The sequence below is a fragment of the Vipera berus genome (assembly GCF_964194415.1).
Source record: "Vipera berus genome assembly, chromosome: 1".
Taxonomy (NCBI): Eukaryota; Metazoa; Chordata; class Lepidosauria; order Squamata; family Viperidae; genus Vipera; species Vipera berus.
The window spans coordinates 318,638,649-318,657,242 of record NC_138202.1 but is presented as its reverse complement, the minus strand read 5'-3'; the positions used below and the strand labels follow the sequence as shown (position 1 = coordinate 318,657,242).

General features: G+C 39.4%; 1 protein-coding gene across 3 annotated transcripts in view; it reads right to left on the bottom strand.

The window, feature by feature from the left end:
- The window catches only part of EPAS1 (endothelial PAS domain protein 1), a 137,008-nt gene that overhangs the window by 101,383 nt on the left and 17,031 nt on the right, over positions 1–18,594 (bottom strand). The window contains exon 1 of one of the 3 annotated variants that reach the window (XM_081313717.1): positions 14,920–15,055. The exons of 1 other annotated variant lie outside the window; for it this stretch is intronic. In XM_081313717.1, coding sequence (XP_081169843.1) covers positions 14,920–14,975 — 56 coding nt within the window. In that variant the 5' untranslated portion in view covers positions 14,976–15,055. Of the gene's footprint in view, positions 1–14,919; positions 15,056–18,594 lie in introns of those variants that run through there. One more of the 3 variants, XM_081313716.1, reaches the window with a different exon arrangement.

Here is an 18,594-nt window from a genome sequence, read left to right as displayed (position 1 = left end):
TTATGAGAAAAGAAAACTCTCTGTGAGATAGGCATTATTTCTGATGAGTAGTAAAATACAAACCCTATAATGCCAGTATCAAGACAACAAAATATACCTTTTCATTAGTGGTTAAAGTAAATATTGGAAATAACTCTAGATTGTAAATTACAGACAACTACAAATTCTAGCCAATTTTGCTCAAGGGAAGATGGATAATTAGTTTGTGAATTTTTTTAAAAAAAATTCCATTTATATCCCGCCCTTCTCCGAAGGACTCAGGGCGGCTTACAAGCATTGAACAAACCAGAACTTGTTCATACAAATAATGAATCCACAAATCATAGAATATTGGAATGGCATATAAGAAAAACATGCAAAAGGTCAGAGTTAATACACCTGAATAAAAAATAGTCAATCAGCGGAACATAACTTCTCAGTTTACGGCAATTCACAACAGCTTGGACAGCCTCTTTGTGAAAAATATCCCAAAGTCTAGATGTCATCTCTGCAAAGACCCTACTTGAATGGAATTAGGATGCCTTGTTACATAAACGGGGAAGACTGCCCTTGGATTTTTAATAATTTCCTCAGCTTCCCTGGAAATTGTCCAAGGTGAATAAGTTAAATACAGCAACTTTGAGAAAGCTAAGCAGATTTAGTGGACTCATCCCAAACAACAAAGCAAATTTAGATGAGATTCAGCTTGCAGTGTTATATGAACACAAACAGTTTGTCATGCACACTATGGATTATGGTTTAGTTAATTCAACTGTGTGTCTAATTCAACAAACTGTCATTAAACTTTTCATGTCTGACCATAAACCTTTCAGTGACTGGATAAAATATTGTCTAATAACCCCATACATACAACTTGCTGGCATTGAAAAAACCTAGAATATCAGTAACACTCCCATACTCACAGAGAGATGTATGGTTTGTTTTATTTGCAAATATGTTAAATATATGTGTTATACTTTGCACTAAAATATTTTGAATAGTAACACCAGCTGTATTATATTGGTCCTAATTAAAACAGGCTTGAAAGCAGTGGAATTTAATGTGTGGGATTTATGCATATTCAGATATCTTAATAAATGTTCAAGTGTTATTCAACTCTAGGTAGTTTACTAAAATGTATTAATATATTATATATCACACAGCATCTTAAAAATGCAAAGTTAAAGAAGAAAAGAAGGTGAGTTTAATTCAGATTGCTGCATCAGTCCAAGACTTTCCTAAAAAAGTCATCTTCTATTTATTTATTCTTACAATAAATTTCCATCAATAAATGTTACTTGAAAATGAATCTATAAATTTAATTTTTAAAATCCAAACTAATTAAAAATAATTGAGTTTTGCTGATAGGTTTCCCTGAGATATATATAATTGACTACTAGGAGATTGGGGATGCTGTGCAGAATAAACTTTCATAGATTTTTCCAAACTTGGCAGTACAATAAAGCACATAATAAATATGTTACTGATTGCTAATGTGCAAATGTGTTGCCAAAACATCATACTCTGTATATGTACACACAATTTGCCAACTATGAAGAGCTTCACTCTATTTTTTGTACTAACTAAAATGCTTTTTCAACCTGTTGTAAGAAGTCCTTCAGCCCTAATGTTTTGCAAAAACTATTAGTATTGATGTTGACATTCTTCTGTGTCCACTCTAGGTTGGACACAAAATTTGCATCTATAATACACCACACACATTAAAGGAATAAGAAAGAGCTGCATATGAGAATGAAGGGAGAGAATCTGGCTCTTGAGCAAAAAAGTTACATTAAACATAATGTATGTATGTATGTAGTTCCTTAAAGTATAACAAGTCCATTGCCGCATTTATTTATTTTTCTTCAGATTCCCTCAAAAGCAATCTGAAGATGATTCATAGTCATGTTAATTTCTGCTGACATCATACTACCAAGAACAAGGAGCAAAGCATATCAGTTTAAAATTCCCTTGCCTCACTATGCTCAAAAGATTTAACTTTACTGTACCCCCAGTCCCTATTTTATGTTCAGTGAATTTGTTCAAATAGACAACAACAACATATCTGACCAATACCTATTAGGGAAGCACAAATGAAATCAAGCCTTCTTTCCCCTTCAAACATCTATTAGGACCAGAATCCAAGAGCTGGAATAAAACAAAAGTCCTTGAAAATGAGGAAATAGCCCATAAATTTAATATGGCTAGCTTTATTATAGTTTCAAATGTACCAATGCTAAGACAGGAATCAATGTCTTGAACATGATAATGTTATAGTGAATACTGAGGACTGCAGCTGCTTTCAAAATGGGGCAGAAGCCTAATGTGGAAATGTTTTTAATAAGTAGAAATTATATTGATTGATGTGATTTTTACTTCTGAACATACATGCATGACATTATATTCTAAATAGATTTATTTCATAGTAACCTAGGGTGATGTAAGATAAACGTATTTTTAACAATATAGATGGGAAGGAGGCATGCAAACATGCTCTATGACATTGTGATACAAATCCTAATTGTTACATTCTTTCACGAGACATTTGGATGAAAATAGACAACTATGGACCTTTCATTGCAATGCACATTGCACCACTTTCCTAACATTTCATTTAGGAACAAATGTCAATGCATATTGCCCACTTCAGGGGAAAGGGACCTGAATTTCACACGGCCCTACTTTCATTTTAACCCCATTCCTCTTCCGTTATTTCTCACTTCAATTCCAAACCAATTATTTCAAAGAACCCATATTCAATATTATGCAGTTTTAAAAGAGATATATTAATCCTCATTGTTAATCCAGTTCTACTCTGCTCCCAATCTGATACATGAAGAGCTATTAAAACGAACACAAATGCATACACATTTGCAGTTGAAAGAGGACAGACATTTGTATTGGTTTCTCCTTTCCCATTATCAGGACAATATGAAGTTGCTTTAAGGAGTTCCTGACAAGCATTCCATATGCATCCACACTCTCTAAATCATGTTTTGCACGTTGCATCCAGACTTATTCCTTGTACTTTTAAGAAAGCTAGTTTGGTCTAGTACTTAAGATACCGGTCTAGAAAGCAGGAGACTATGAGTTATAGCAGGCTGGGGGTGATCTTGGGCCAGTTACTTTTCTCTCAGACCAATCCATAGTGTTGTTGTTGTGGGAAACATAAGAGAGGGAAGGAGTATTATGCCTGTTTGAGTTATTTATAAAAAAAAAAGGTGGAAAATAAATAAATAAAATATTAAAAAGCTCCGTTTAAGAAAGAATACTTTCAATGGATATGCCTCCATTTTACCCATTTAACCAATGGGGTACAGATGGTAGCTCATAATAAAATAAATAAATTATAAACAATTAAAACTCAGCAAAAGTAACTAAAAATATGATTACCGCAACTCAAAAAGCTTGGCTGAAGAAGAAAGAGAAACTGCACTGCTTATAGCTGGCATTGCATACTGTAGCTGGAGCTAAATTAAGTTCCTCTCCTCCCCATCCTTTTCATTATCCATTGAGATCAAAAGTCAAAGCTTTCCCAAAGAGTCAGGATGCCTGGCGTACATGTTGTCCCTTCAGAGCTCCCAACATGTAGCTGTATAGAACAGAACAAACTCTCTTCCTTTCTGACAATCCCATGAGAGCAAGTCCTTTTGAGTTCGCTGTCACTGTAGAGGGCCTAGAAAACCAAACTGTTTTATGACCTCCCACTATCACAAAGGTCTCGCTGGTTTTAAAGAATGCAGAGTGCTCTTATTTCAGATTAAGACACAATATAAGAACTATGTAAAATCCAGAAAAGGGGAAAGACTATTCTCCCATTACATCAAATAATGCAACATCACTGAGAGCACTTTTTCAATTTTTCGTCCCACCAAGGAACAGAGATACTACTACTACTAATAATAATAACAATTTTATTTGTATACCGCCCTTCTCCCGAAGGACTCAGGGCGGTGAACAGGGCAATACATGTTAAAAGACAAGAATACAAAAATTAAAAGAGATTAAACAAGATGCCCCAAAACTATAACAATAAGTTAAAATACATAAAAAGCAATAAAACCCAAACCCATCACCCATCAGGCCAGGCCGGCTTGTTCAAACAGGTAGGTCTTTAGATCGCGCCGGAAGGAGCGAAGGTCGGGTGCCATCCGGAGCTCAACCGGAAGATGGTTCCATAAATCCGGCACGCCCACAGAGAACGCCCTCCCCCTGGGGGCCACCAGTTGACATTCTTTGACCGGTGGCACCCTGAGGAGGCCCTCTCTGTGGGAGCGCACTGGGCAGTCATGAAAGCGCACTACTTTGCTGATCATGAAAACAAGAGGGCCAACATGACACACATACCCCTATACACTTCACAATGCAAAGAGAAAGTAAAAAATGACTATTTGACATAGTACTATTAATTATAGTATTATAGTTATGAATCTATGAAGTTGTTCCCTAAATTTCCTAGGATTAAACTGATTCAATACAATACCACAAAAAGTCAATAACACATTGAAATGTTGAAACATTTTTTCCCTTGTGATTTAATTATTTTATATAAAAAGCTCCTACTTAAGGCACATATTTTTAAGATTTATCCCACTTAAAAAAATCATAGAATAACATATAGTTTCATGTTCTCAATACTTCATTAAGAAAGGAAGTAAATAAAGGAGAAATGGAGAAGGAAAACGAGTGCTGGAGTTGAAATTGTGGACTCTGCTTCAAGTTCCAATCTGATGAAATGTGGAAGGAGACTATAGATTTTCAAATGCTTATGACCAAGTCCTACACCATTTTAGGACTGCTTTCAGGAGACATTTTCAGGACCAAGAATTGTTCTTAAGCCTGTTGAGGTGAAACAAAGAATGACTGATACTTTGCTCCATCTTCAGATAAGACACACAAGATTCTTGATAGAAATAGAGACAAATGGATCAGTTTGTTAGATGAACAAATATATTTTTATCAATAGGAGCCGAAATTGAGTTCTTCATCAAGTCTTTAGAAAGAATATACAGATCTTAGAAATCAAATCTTAGCAACTCTTAGAAAAAAAACCATTCAGAAAATTTAAACCCACCTGTATTGGGATTTAAGCACATAAAATCACCTTCTAAATTCTCTCTTCTACCAGCCATTTTTCTATTCAGTATCAATAAAAATTACATTCCTACAAGCACATAGAATTGTCTCTGTGTATAATACCAGCAGTCAGGATACCTTATGCCTTTTATCACAAATCAATACAATTTCTTCTTTAAAAGAATAACAAACTGAACTTTGGAAATATGCACCTATGCTACTGATTTCAATAATGTTTAAAAAAGTACTTTAAGTTTGGTATAAAATTTTATTTCAATTTGGAAGCCATTCATCAACTATACAATTTTTTTTAATTTTTTTTATTTATTAAACTTATATACCGCCCTTCTCCCGTAGGACTCAGGGCAGTTCACAAGGTTTTTTAAAAAAACAATACAACAATTACAAAAATTAAAAACAATTAAAATGATTAAATGGATTCAAACCACATCCAAAATTAGAATTTCTCTTAACAAAGACTTTAATATATTAGTTTTTGCCTGACTTGTTAAATAGGAATAAAACTTCAGATCACCCAAGCTGTTTTCTATTGAGCAAGCCATAAGAAAATATGTAAAATCCATAGCAATAAAATACTTTCATTTAGGCTAATTTAGTAGTTACAAAGCAGTATATAAGCACTATGGTCTTCAGAATTCTTCAGATTAGATAAAGACAAAACATTTCTGTTCAGAGATGATGTTTTCATGATCTCTGAGGACTATCTTTCCCGAAGGTTAGATCTAGGCACAACTGCACTTGCAAAGTATTAGTGTATTATATATGAGGGAAATGAATTTGGGAGATTTCATAAAATTTCCCAGTGAAAGAAATTTTCCAACAGTTTTTTTGGTGTAGAAAACTTCAGGAATGCCTCATAAGTTACATACTGTATATTGCAAAAATATATGTATCATTAGGAAACTTTCAGTTAGAGACTTTCTAGTTATTTTTCTAATTACCAAAAAAAGTTATTAATCAGAATACATAAAGGTCTGCACAGTATCACTTTTTATTTTATGCCCCTCACCCCAAACCTTTGAGTCTGACATTTTCTGACCAAAGGTGGACAATTATGCCATCTTTATGACAGAATTCTGGGAGTTCAAGTTCACAGGTCACAAAGTTGCCATAGTTGTCCATCCATTTTAGGCTGATCGTTCAGCATGCCTCAGGGATGGCAGTATTACATTTTTCTTTATTAGATTGCTTGTCAATCCAGAAGTTTTTTTTTTTTTTGCATAAGCAATATCTCAGTACTTTTGCTTCCTCCACAGCAGAGTTTCTCAATCTTGGCAACTACATGTTCTGGGAGTTGAAGTTCCAGATGTTAAAGTTGCCACGGTTAGAAACTTGTTGTACAGTATCATGAGAGGGACATACATCTTCCACAAAGAATGGTAGATAATATTTTATAAAATTCAGCAATATGGTCCTCTTTTCCTGGGTGTAGGGTGTGAGAACTAAACAAATTTCAAAACATCTAAAAAACATTATTTCAATTTAGCTGTGCATGTGTACAGCATAATCCAGCTGAAGTACAGGCATTACCAATGTCTGTAAGAGGAAGATAAGCACACAGTTCATGCCAGACAGGCATTCCAGGCGTGCCTGTTCTCGGCTCCCCCCCCATTTCGCTGGATGGAATTGTCAAATTAATAATCCATACACTGATGGCTGCATGATGGGTGGAAGAATTAGTTAATTAGAGTTTCCTTCGCATTCAGTTGGTAGAAAACAAAATCCAATGGTGCTGTGTTATTAGCAGCATGAAAAGCACTGCATAGCCTATTTTCTGGTTTGTCAAGATACAATGCTTTATTAGTAATAGACAATTAAATCATGTCAGGAGCCATAGAAATATGTGAGGCTCATAAATATAACTGGGGGATTGAGTGAGGAAAATAAAACCTCTAATTTTACTTTAATCCCTTAGCTCTAGGTCTTGGATTCTTGAAAGCAGGGGAAAAACCCAGCAAATTCTTTTCCAAGACTGGTTCTCTCAGTTGCATAAGTTACCAGATTTTGAAAAGGTGATGATCAACTAGGCAATTTCAAACAATGCTATTATTGTTTAAGCCATGCAGGATCATTTAGACCCTCCAAAGTGTTGGGATTATAACTATTGGAGTTTCCAGCTAGGAATAGAGATTATGGGAACTATTGTCACTGCACTACTAAGTGGTGCCATCTAGAAGTCATTTTCAAACCACCCCTTTAACCAGTCTGAAATAATGTCATTACCCCAACAAAATAACTAGCTCCATTATTTTATAAAAGCGCCTCAGCAACTACACTCCCAAACTTGATCCTTGACTCACAAACAAGCACTATTACAAATTGCTCCATTATACTCAGGCTACACACAAATTACTCCTGGTTAGCTGTAGAACAAATCTAGAGGAAGGACAGATACTTCAAGAAAAAAGGAGGGAAAAATGGTAGACCAAAGTCCTCTCAACAAAAGGTTGGATGTAAGCCATATGCAGTAACTGAGATTCCAACTACTTGGTGGAAATATTTCAACGTTATCCTATGTATGCCTCTAAATTCCACTGTTGAATGTTGTATGCGATATTCATTTAGCATTTAACCACATCCTAGCTAAAGAAGAGTTCTTTGAGCTAGACAGAAGAACTTGGACAAAGTGACTGCAACATTTGCCTTTAACATTTTTTTTAAATGAATCCTGTTGAACCGCAAGACCACTGAAAGGACTATAACTTTGGAAGACTTCTGCCTCTCCTTCCCTGTGCTGTAAGGCAAAGGGAAATGTTTCTGCTATGATCTATATACAGATTAGAAAAAGGAGTGGCAAACAATAAAAAAAAACTACATAGTGTAAGAAAAAATAAAACACCAGAAAGAGAAGATGAGGACAGTTCTGTTAAAGGTGAGTTATATAATATATTTAAGGGGCACGGTGGCCTAGCAGTTAAGCTGGGCTTGCCAACCAGAAGGTTGGCAGTTTGAGATCCAAGCACCCTGTGATGGGGTGAACTTCCCCCGGCTCCTGCCAACTTAGCAGTTCAAAAGCATGCAAATGTGAGTAAATAAATAGGTACCACTCTGGTGAGAAAGTAACAGCAATCTGTGTGCCTCAGCATATAGTCACGGCCACGGAAACAATGCTGGCTCCTTTGGCTAAGAAATGGAGATGAGTACTGCCCCCCACAGTCAGACATGACAGGATAAAGGTAAAGGTAAAGGATCCCCCACGCATGCGTGCTAGTCGTTTCCAACTCTAGGGGCCGGTGCTCATCTCTGTTTCAAAGCCGAAGAGCCAGCATTTGTCTGAGGACGTCTCCATGGTCATGTGGCTGGCATGACTAGACGCCAAAGGCGCACGGAACGCAGTTACCTTCCCACCGTAGTGGTCCCTATTTTTCTACTTGCATTTTTACGTGCTTTCGAACTGCTAGGTTGGCAGAAGCTGGGACGAGTAACAGGCGCTCACTTTGTTACGCGGCACTTGGGATTTGAGCTGCTGATCTTCTGATCGACAAGCTCAGCGTCCTAACCCACTGAGCCACCGCGTCCCTAAGAAATGGCTAAGAAATGGCTAAGAAATGGAGATGAGTACTGCCCCCCACAGTCAGACATGACAGGATAGGGGAGACCATTACCTTTATCTTCATATAACATACTTAATTGAACATTATAGTTTAGAGTGGAGTTTGAGAAGGACGAATTCTTCCAGAAGACGATGTAACTGGTTAATTAATAGAAGATACCTTATGGTGACTAATGATCACCTTTACTAATAAAGTCATCCTGAAATACATTTATACCACACAAAGACTTTCAAGATCAGAAACTCTGAGATCTAGAAAACTGATCTTTCTTTTTATAAACACGGCGTTATGAAACTAAAAAACCTCACAATTTTTTTAAAAAATTCTGGAAAAGAATTGAAATTTCCTCAAATAAACTGTATATATTAAAGATATACCTCACAATCTACAAAATTAACAGCAACAGAAATATAGGTTTACTGTACTTGCTAATTGTTTGGGAAATAGCCTAGCTTAATATAAAGCTGTAACAAAAAATATAGTTCTTTTTAAATAGAAAAACAAAAACCATGCACACTTAATACTGGGGGAAAAAATTGGTATGAAACATAAAAGGCTTGCTAGCCCAGGAATCCCCAATGTTTCTGAGCAAATGTGTTATACACGGATTTTTTAAAAAATGTCAGGTCACTTTCACAAACTGTTAAAATAAAAGGTATGTAACCAGTTGTAAATACTTTATTTTGTATTATAAATCAACACTGATTTACTAGTTTTTGTTATTTCTGATTCTGGATGTTGTTCTTTCCAGAACTGTTGCATTCTTTTCAGATATGTCCTCTTCGTATTGGACTTGATTTGTAATAGCAAATCATTCTTTGTTTTCAGTCTTTGTAACTTTGAGATGGGTAATCAACTTTTCTTCCAGTACTATATAATCCCACAGCATTTGGCTCTGTTTTTTCAGCCAGCAGTTCTGAGTCCTGTAGCCCACTTGCCACTAGATATCCAGGAACTCCAAACCCTAATGCAGCCTTCGTTGACCCAGGTGACAACTGCTCTGGTGTAGATTTCTGTAAGTTATGTCTCACCATATTGTTTATGGAAGAGACACTCTGTCTGGTTCCTCTGATGAGATCTGACCGGTGTTGTTGATTCTCTGGTATAGCTCTCATCTTTGTCAGAACATGCAAACCCCACAATCACATCAAGGTAGTGCTCCATTGGGGAAAAATTATTACTATTATGATTGGCAGCATAGTCAGCCAGATGTTTTGTTTATATTTGGCATTTTTATCTGTCTATGGGGTCCTCATTATTATTATTATTTTAAAAGTACTGTACTGTACAAATAATACTATGTAAGTGATCCTACTTAAGAAGAATGTGACAAGAAAACTATGAATTCAGTGAGGAGATCTGGCGCATTTGTCTGATAAGGTTATTTCATAGAGTATTATTTATTTATTTATTTATTTATTTATTTATTTATTTATTTATTTATTTATTTATTTATTTATTATTTATTTAACTTATATACCGCCCTTCTCCCGTAGGACCCAGGGCGGTTCACAAGGCAATTAAAACAACATTACAATACAAAAATTAATAACAATTAAAACAGATTAAATTTTCCTTAATTAATTAATTAATTAATTAATTAAAATAGGTGCCACTATTGGAAGTTCTTTATGAAAACTCCTGGTATACTTTTAATCTCATGTCTTTAATGTTTTTAATGACATTGCTTTCCCCAAAAAAGAATAGCATGATGGGCGTATGTGTGATCATTGGGGTTGATGAAACAGAAATGAAGCAAAGAACAAATTTCGGGGTTTTTGTCCCCTCTAAATTTGTAGTCCCATCCATCAATCCATAAAGCACCCATTATTTATCATGGAGTGATTGTTTTTCTAGGTGATATCTTACCTCTCTAATCCTTTATATGAAAGAGAGCTGCTATAAAAATTATGGTGGCAATTGTCTTACTGCAATTGGAAAAATCTTTTATCCTATCAACAGAAAACATATTTACTTGTGAGAAGAAGGCTATTTTTTTTGAACAATGCAAAATCTGAACAAAAACAGCTTTGTGTACCATTGATAAAAGGAACATCATATCACAGGTAGTGGCCTAAGTGACAAGTCTGAGAATTATATAGAAAATACAAGTGATTCTAATAAATACATAAACCAAGAGCTGTTCTGCCTTTCATACTATATCATTTTGCCTGAAAATCCTTCTTGTGATCTTTATATGTAGTCAAAGTTAGCCAGTATCATGCTTAACTTCAGAAGTCTACTTGCCATTAATATAATGTCAGTTATTCAATGCCTAGACTCCAAATAGAGGAGAATGTGGCTAAACTCTAGAGTGATTTCAATCAAAGTTCAACTCTGTTATACCAACAAAAACCTGTTAGTCGTTTTAAGCTTTGCTTCTGAAAGCCACACTGAAGATTTAAAGAATTTAAGCACTGAGAAGACAGCAGTCCACAAAGTAGAAAACATCCAGCATCAGGGAATCCCTTAGCCCGCGAGAGACCACCGTCCCTCAGATGGTCGGGTGTGAGTCTCTCCTACTGAGATTCGGCCCAGGGGCGCAGCTGGGTCTGCTGCTGGCGTACCTACCACCTAATCGTGCAGCGGCGGCCCTACCCGAGCTACTCGATGTCCTCTCAGAGTTGGTGGTTGAATTCCCAAGACTCATGGTCTTGGGCGACTTTAATCTACCGTCCCTGGGAGGATCGTCCGAACTGGCTCGGGAGTTCATGGCTTCCATGACGGCCATGGACCTGTTGCAAATAATTTCTGGGCCGACTCATGAGAGAGGCCACAACCCAGACTTGGTGTTCTTGTCTGGACGGTGGCGTGATGATGTCGGTGGGGGTGCCACAACTGTTACGCCCCTGTCATGGACCGATCACCACCTCCTGCGGCTAGACTTCCCCCTTGCCACCCCCCACCGTGGGTGCACGGTGCCAGTCAGATGGTACCGCCCTAGGCGCCTAATGGACCCTGATAAGTTCCAGGCAGCGCTTAGGGACTCGCATGCACCCCCTGCTCACAGCTCGGCGGAAGCCTTAGTGGAAGCCTGGGAAAAGGCAGCCACGGAGGCTCTGGACCGAGTTGTACCCTTGCGGCCTCTGACCCGGCGCAGATCCCAGCGAGCCCCATGGTTCACCGAGGAGCTCCGGGAGATGAAGCGTCGGAGACGGGGCCTAGAGAGCCGTTGGAGGTCCAGTCGATCCGAATCCGACCGATTGCGACTAAGAATCCTCACCAGGTCTTATCTCGCTGCGATAAGGGTGGCAAAATCCAACTACTTTTCCACCCTCATCGCGTCCGCAGATAATCGCCCAGCTGCCTGTTCAGGGTGACTCGCTCCCTATTAAACCAAGAGGTGAGGGAGGAACCCTTGCAGGGTCGAGCCGAGGAATTTGGTCAATATCTGCTGGATAAAATCGCTCGGATTCGAACTGGTCTGGACTCCAACTGGGCTGAGATGGAAGAACAAGACATGGACAGTCTTGTCGACGTCATCTGGGAAGAATTTTTTGATCCTGTAACTCCTAAGGAAGTGGACAGGATTATGAGAAGGTTAAGCTCCTCCACATGCTTACTGGACCCGTGCCCTTCCTGGCTGGCCTATGCAGCTCGAGAGGCGACACGAGGCTGGTTCCTAGCGGTCATCTCTGCTTCTCTGAGTGAGGGTCACTTCCCCACCGCCTTGAAGGAGGCGGTGGTGAGACCTCTCCTCAAGAAGCCCACCTTGGACCCATCCTCTTTGAATAACTTTCGTCCAGTCTCCAATCTTCGCTTCCTTGCGAAGGTTGTTGAGAGCGTGGTGGCGCACCAACTTCCTCAGATCCTGGATGAAGCGGTTTATCTAGACCCGTACCAATCGGGTTTCAGGCCGGGCTACAGCACGGAGACGGCATTGGTCGCTCTGATGAATGATCTCTGGAGAGCCCGGGACAGGGGCCATTCCTCTGTCCTAGTCTTATTAGACCTCTCGGCGGCTTTCGATACCATCGACCATGGTATCTTGCTGCGACGCCTCAGGGGACTGGGAGTGGGAGGCACGGTTCTGCGTTGGTTCTCCTCCTTTCTCCAGGGTCGCTCGCAGTCGGTGCTGACAGGGGGACAGAGGTCGACCCCGAGGCCTCTCGCTTGCGGAGTCCCTCAGGGGTCGGTCCTCTCGCCTCTCCTGTTCAACATCTACATGAAACCGCTGGGTGAGATCATTCGCAGTTTTGGAGTAGGGTACCATCAGTATGCTGATGACACCCAGCTTTTTATCTCAACTCCAAACAATATCAGTGATGCCCTAGACGTGATGTCCCGCTGCCTGAAAGCGGTCCGGGAATGGATGGGGAGAAACAGGCTTCAACTGAACCCGGACAAGACTGAATGGCTGTACGTACCGGGAAACCAGGAGATTCAGAACGTCCCACTGCTTAACATTGGGGACAAGTTACTTCCCCCTGTTGATAGGGCCCGCAACCTGGGTGTCCTCCTAGACTCGCAGCTCTCCCTGGAAGACCACATTGGAGCTGTGACCAAGGGGGCCTTCTCCCGGGTTCGACTAATTCGCCAACTACGGCCTTATCTGGACCTGGATTCCTTACGTACAGTCACCCATGCCCTTGTGACATCTCGCCTAGACTATTGTAACGCTCTCTACATGGGGCTGCCCTTGAGATCCACTCGGAAGCTTCAACTGGTGCAAAGTGCGGCGGCACGGACACTCTTGGGAGCCTCCCGATACTCCCATATCACACCTCTCCTCCGTGCGCTGCACTGGCTTCCGGCTGCCTTCCGTGTGAAGTTCAAGGTGCTAACGATGACTTACAAAGCCCTACATGGCATGGGTCCGGACTACCTTCGGGAGCACCTTCTGCCGATGTCAGCACCCCACCGTCCTGTGCGCTCCCACAGAGAGGGCCTCCTCAGGGTGCCACCGCTCAAGGAATGTCGGCTGGTGGCCCCCAGGGGGAGGGCATTCTCAGTGGGTGCGCCAGCCCTCTGGAACACCTTACCAACAGAAATCCGGATGGCCCCTGACCTCCGTACCTTCCGTCGCGACTTAAAAACTTTCCTGTTTCAGCAGGCTGGCCTGGCATGATAGCGTTAATTGGGGTCCCAGTTTGTGTTCATTAGTGTTTCTTATTATTTTTATTGTTCGATCTGTATACCTTCCTTCCTCTGTACACCGCCCCGAGTCCCTCGGGAGAAGGGCGGTTTATAAAAACTAATAAATAAATAAATAAATAAAATTTAGCAACCCACCCCTTTTATCTTTAAGCTCAAACACGTTCTGACAGACTTATCTGCTACAGCCTGTCTTTAGTGGGAGGCAATATCTTTTGTGACCTGGCTGCAACAGAGGGATGGAGACATGAAGCTCCAATCAAGATATCCCTTCCAATGCCTCTTGCTTCTGAGACAAACTGCACAAACTGGAACTGGCATATAGTGCAATACAGTACTACTGTTACATAAGAAGAATGGGTGTTTCCCCATACGTGAGAGCTGATTACTTTGACTAGCTATGCATTAATCTAAAAAAAGATCACATGAAACTAAAATAAAAAAACAGCCTCTCTCATAGTACAAATCTGAGCATTTTGACAGAACTTTAAAAATAGTCACCTGTTCTTCCTATTAAACCAGTTAACCATTGGTTCAAATGCAGTACACGGTAACAATTCCAAAGAATTTAAAATACCTCCTATATTCACTACAGAATTCCTCCCCAACCTTTAAGGGATCTCTCTGGCTATCATAATGTTGCTAATTACTGCCTTAAAGCAATAGATTCAGTTATGATTTTAGAATTTGGAGAAGTAAAGAAAAAAGCTGAATTACATATACATCAAATTTCACATAAGCTGTAGAATGTCGCTTGAGATTTAACTGACAGACATATAGACTGTGTAGTTTGCTTTTAATCAATCAGTGCTTTAAAGGCAATATGTATCCTTCCCTCCCTGTGAACCTTAATAAAAACAAAACTAGATATATTTTATTGGGATTTCTTTTTTATACACCTGACTTTTCTTAACATTTGTTTTTCTTTTTTTCTTAAAAAAAAGAATCATTATTATCACCATTAGCGTTTATTCAGCATTGTGAACCTTGCTACTTTGCAAACTGAGAACTGTAGTATGAATTTTTCAAGCAGGGAAAACCATAATGGAAAATGAGGAAAGGAAGAAACATGGGAAGAACATGCACAACTACAGCTCTATAAATATTTACTTTACAAGAGAATTACAAGGGGAGATTAAAGGCCTTGCGGAAGAGGTGGATTTTGAAAAGAATAGGTTAGACTAGAGGATCTCACCTGTACCCCAGTCTCAATTCTTTTCCTTTCTTCTTCCTGCCCAGTAGCTCAGCCATCTTCTCCCTCTGACCAGACTTGATGAGGAAACTTCAACAATGTTAAGGAAGATCTGCAGAAGCCATGCCTGCTTGCTAACTCACTCCCTCTCCTTCTTGACGTTATCTGGGACCGGACTGAAACTTGGCTCCAGTCCACGGGTACTCAGAAGGTGATATGGGCCAGCAGCAGCCTCTCATCTCTGCCATTCGCTCCAAAAAGCAGCTGAGTGGCAAAAGTGATGAGAAGTAAAAGCAGCCCCAGCTCTCAACCTAAATAAATAAATGAATATAACCCCCACCCCTCCATTGCATGTTTAGACTATGTATCACTCACAGAAACATGAAGCTAATTAGGCACACTGAAACAACCCTAGTGATTTCTGTAATATCAATGTGACCCCACCTTCCCTTCTACCTTGCCAGCACAATCCGGCAGAACAGCAGTTGCTAACAGTTCTTTGCAGAAGGCCATTCAAGACCATGGAGGCTCTCAGTCTAGGAAAGCTGGCACCTCAAAGTTTCAAACAAATGTATTAAAAATGAAATAGCACCCTGAATTCTGGAACTGGGACATGCCTGCCAATAACTAGGGGTAACTGGCGGGGAGGTGTTGGGGTAGGGAGCTGTGAATATTGGAATCCCTATCCAGAGTATGGCATGGATGTCAGTTCCTGGTCATCTATTAATGTTTGATTGAATTTTAATTGAATTGAACTGAATCTTCTGCTTTTGGTTTATTGCACATTTCCTAGAGTCGATGTGTGAGTTTAATAAATTAATAAATGCCACCAGAATTGAAATTCAGATGATAACTGGATGTCAACGAAGAAGGCATACTTGCTGCCATCCAGTGGTCACCTGAACTTTGTGGTGCCAATATGGTAGCTGTAGAGGTAACTATCCAAGAACACTCAATATATAAATATATAAAAGATAACTCTTTGAGGGAGATGGGCGGTTCAAAAATGAATCAATCAATCAATAAAACAAGACTTGATGGACAAGATTCTTCAAGGAACCTTCAAAGGAATATAACTACAAATTATTGTAATGTGTAGCAATTTTTAAGAGATGGGACTGCCTTCCTATCACCTAACAGGAAATCAAAGTAGAGAGATATATTACTGTATTAATGTGTTGCTTGGTATCCGTCATCGCCATGCAGCTGAGTTCAACAGAATTTTGTACATAGAATATATCTATTTTTTCTTTTTTTCTTTTTATTATGATAGTATAATTTCTAAACATTATGTTATTGATTTGATTTGGTGGACCATTCTTTATGTTCTTTTGGCTTCTAGTATTATGTGCTGAAGCTCTGATATCTGTAAACCAGGGTTCTTTTTTTTATGTGTAAAACCAATTTGCTCTAGTTTATTTAATAAAAAATGATTCAATTAACTATGAACCCAGACACAGTACCTACAGTTAGTCCTTGATTTACAACAGTTTGCCAACCTGTCCTCAAGATCATCACTCCTGTAGTCACAGGATTGTAATTCAGACACAAGGTAACCAGCTTGTATTTTTGACAGCTGCAGCATGTTGCAGTCACATGTTGTAGTTTACAACCTTCTCAACTGGCTTCCATTGGAGAAGTTGGATTTGCTTAATGACCATGTGATTCACTTAACAACCATGCAACTTAAGTAATGACCATGGTGATCAACTTAATGACCACGGTAAAAATGTTCCTAAAATTGTGTCCAGTCACATGATGATTCACATTATGGCCACAGAAAATTACAATGGAAATTTGAGTCCCAGTTGTGGTTGTAAGTAGAGAGCTACCTGTAGATTCTTTTATACTTTGCATGGCATGTTGTGGCTGTACTCCCTAGTTGAACTCATTTTAAGGGAGTGTCAGGGGTTTTAAGTGACAAAATCAATGTTTTAAATATCTGCAACCCATCGGGGGTTCTTATGGCACCCATTCTGCTCCTTCAACCCATCCCACATATTCCCAATAGAAAAAGGTCAAAGCAATTGGCCCCATCCATCCTAAGAGACACAAAAGGGTGCTGGTATCTTCCCCAGATCCACACTTTTTACCACTCCAGTTAGCGTGATAATGTGGATGGATTCTGGTTTGATAGTGCTATAGTATTTCCTAGAAATAGCTGTCAGTATGTCATCTTAGATACTGAGTGTGTGTACGTGAGAGATTAACTCTATCATAAATTATGTACATCTGACACCTTTTCTAGTTAGCATCTGAAAGCTGATGGATTCAACTCTGCATGAAAAGCGTGGTTCTATAGCTACCTCTATGGCCTACATCCACTTTCCTTAAAATGGTATCTTTAGAATAAGGTCTCCATCTACCAATTCAAAAGGTGATAGGCTCATCGTTATTTATGGGACCAAAGACAGATATATTAGAAGGGTACCAGGTTGGGGAAGACTTCATCAGCCTCAGAACCTCAAACAGCAGTCACCTACGTGAGCAGTGCAACTTAATTATGTCACCTGAAGTGGCCCACAGCAGCTCCACAAGGGATCAGATCTTTTGGTTAAGAGCCTGAGCCCTAATATGCTCTGTTAGCATCACAGGCAGCTCCAGCAAATGCACAAAGTATAACAAACAGCAAGGAAATATTATGCAAGACCACAGGAAGTCACAGGAGACAGTATTCTGGGCAGACCTGGCAAGACTTCTGTGTGAACTCCGGTTAACAACAGACTTCGATCATTGGCGCCAAACTGAAAGAGAACATTTCTAATGCTGCTGTGGATAAAACACCACATGTTTTTGCCAGTGGGCTGTGCTCCAGAACGCTGTGTACCTGACAAAAATCAGATATACTCAGGTCTCTCTTTTCAATCTCCCTCACTCCCAACTGGGAGGGAAGGAGGGGAAGAAAGTTCAAGTGATTCATTTAGTGTTTATAAGAATGGACAAATTCGTTTAGGATCCCACTAGGTAGCAGCACTTAGCTAGATTAGGTCAACCTCAACAAATTAAGACTCATTAGGCCTCTTTAGAGGTTGGATGGGAGACCAACAGGAAATCCTAGATCTACAAGCTAGAAAAGGAAAGAGCAAAACACGTCTTTTTGTTAGCAAAAAAACCAGCAGGAATGTATCTATGTAGTTATGAGGAGTAAAGACAGGCCCATGGATCTTTACAATTCATTGCACTAATAATGTATTGGCTAATTAAAACTTTTCCCTTTATGTTGGTTAATAATTTTACAAAACAGAAAATAAATAAGCCATTTTTGGCAATCTATGCTTACCTTCCATGAACCTTTGTTCCACTGCTCTACCAAATTCTCTGCTAAAGCAAACCCACTTTATAAACATCTTGCTTTTTAATTTCTTGGCTATTGCAGCAATATTTGGGATATTTTGAGACCAGGATTGCTTGCACTGATGTATTGTTCTTTCTAGAGACCCACAAATCAATACCTGGTTTCTTTAGAGAACCACACTGAGAAGACTGCTGGCCAAACTTAGTTGCACCTAGCCACACACTCTGTAGTTAGATTTACAGCATTGTGCTACACCATAGTTTATAATAACATGACTTGTTGAGTAAGTCACAGTTACAGGATTTATATACAACAGTTTATTATCGATTAGTGTTTATAACCCACAATGGGTGATGTCAGCTGTCAGGCTAAGCCAAAGCCAA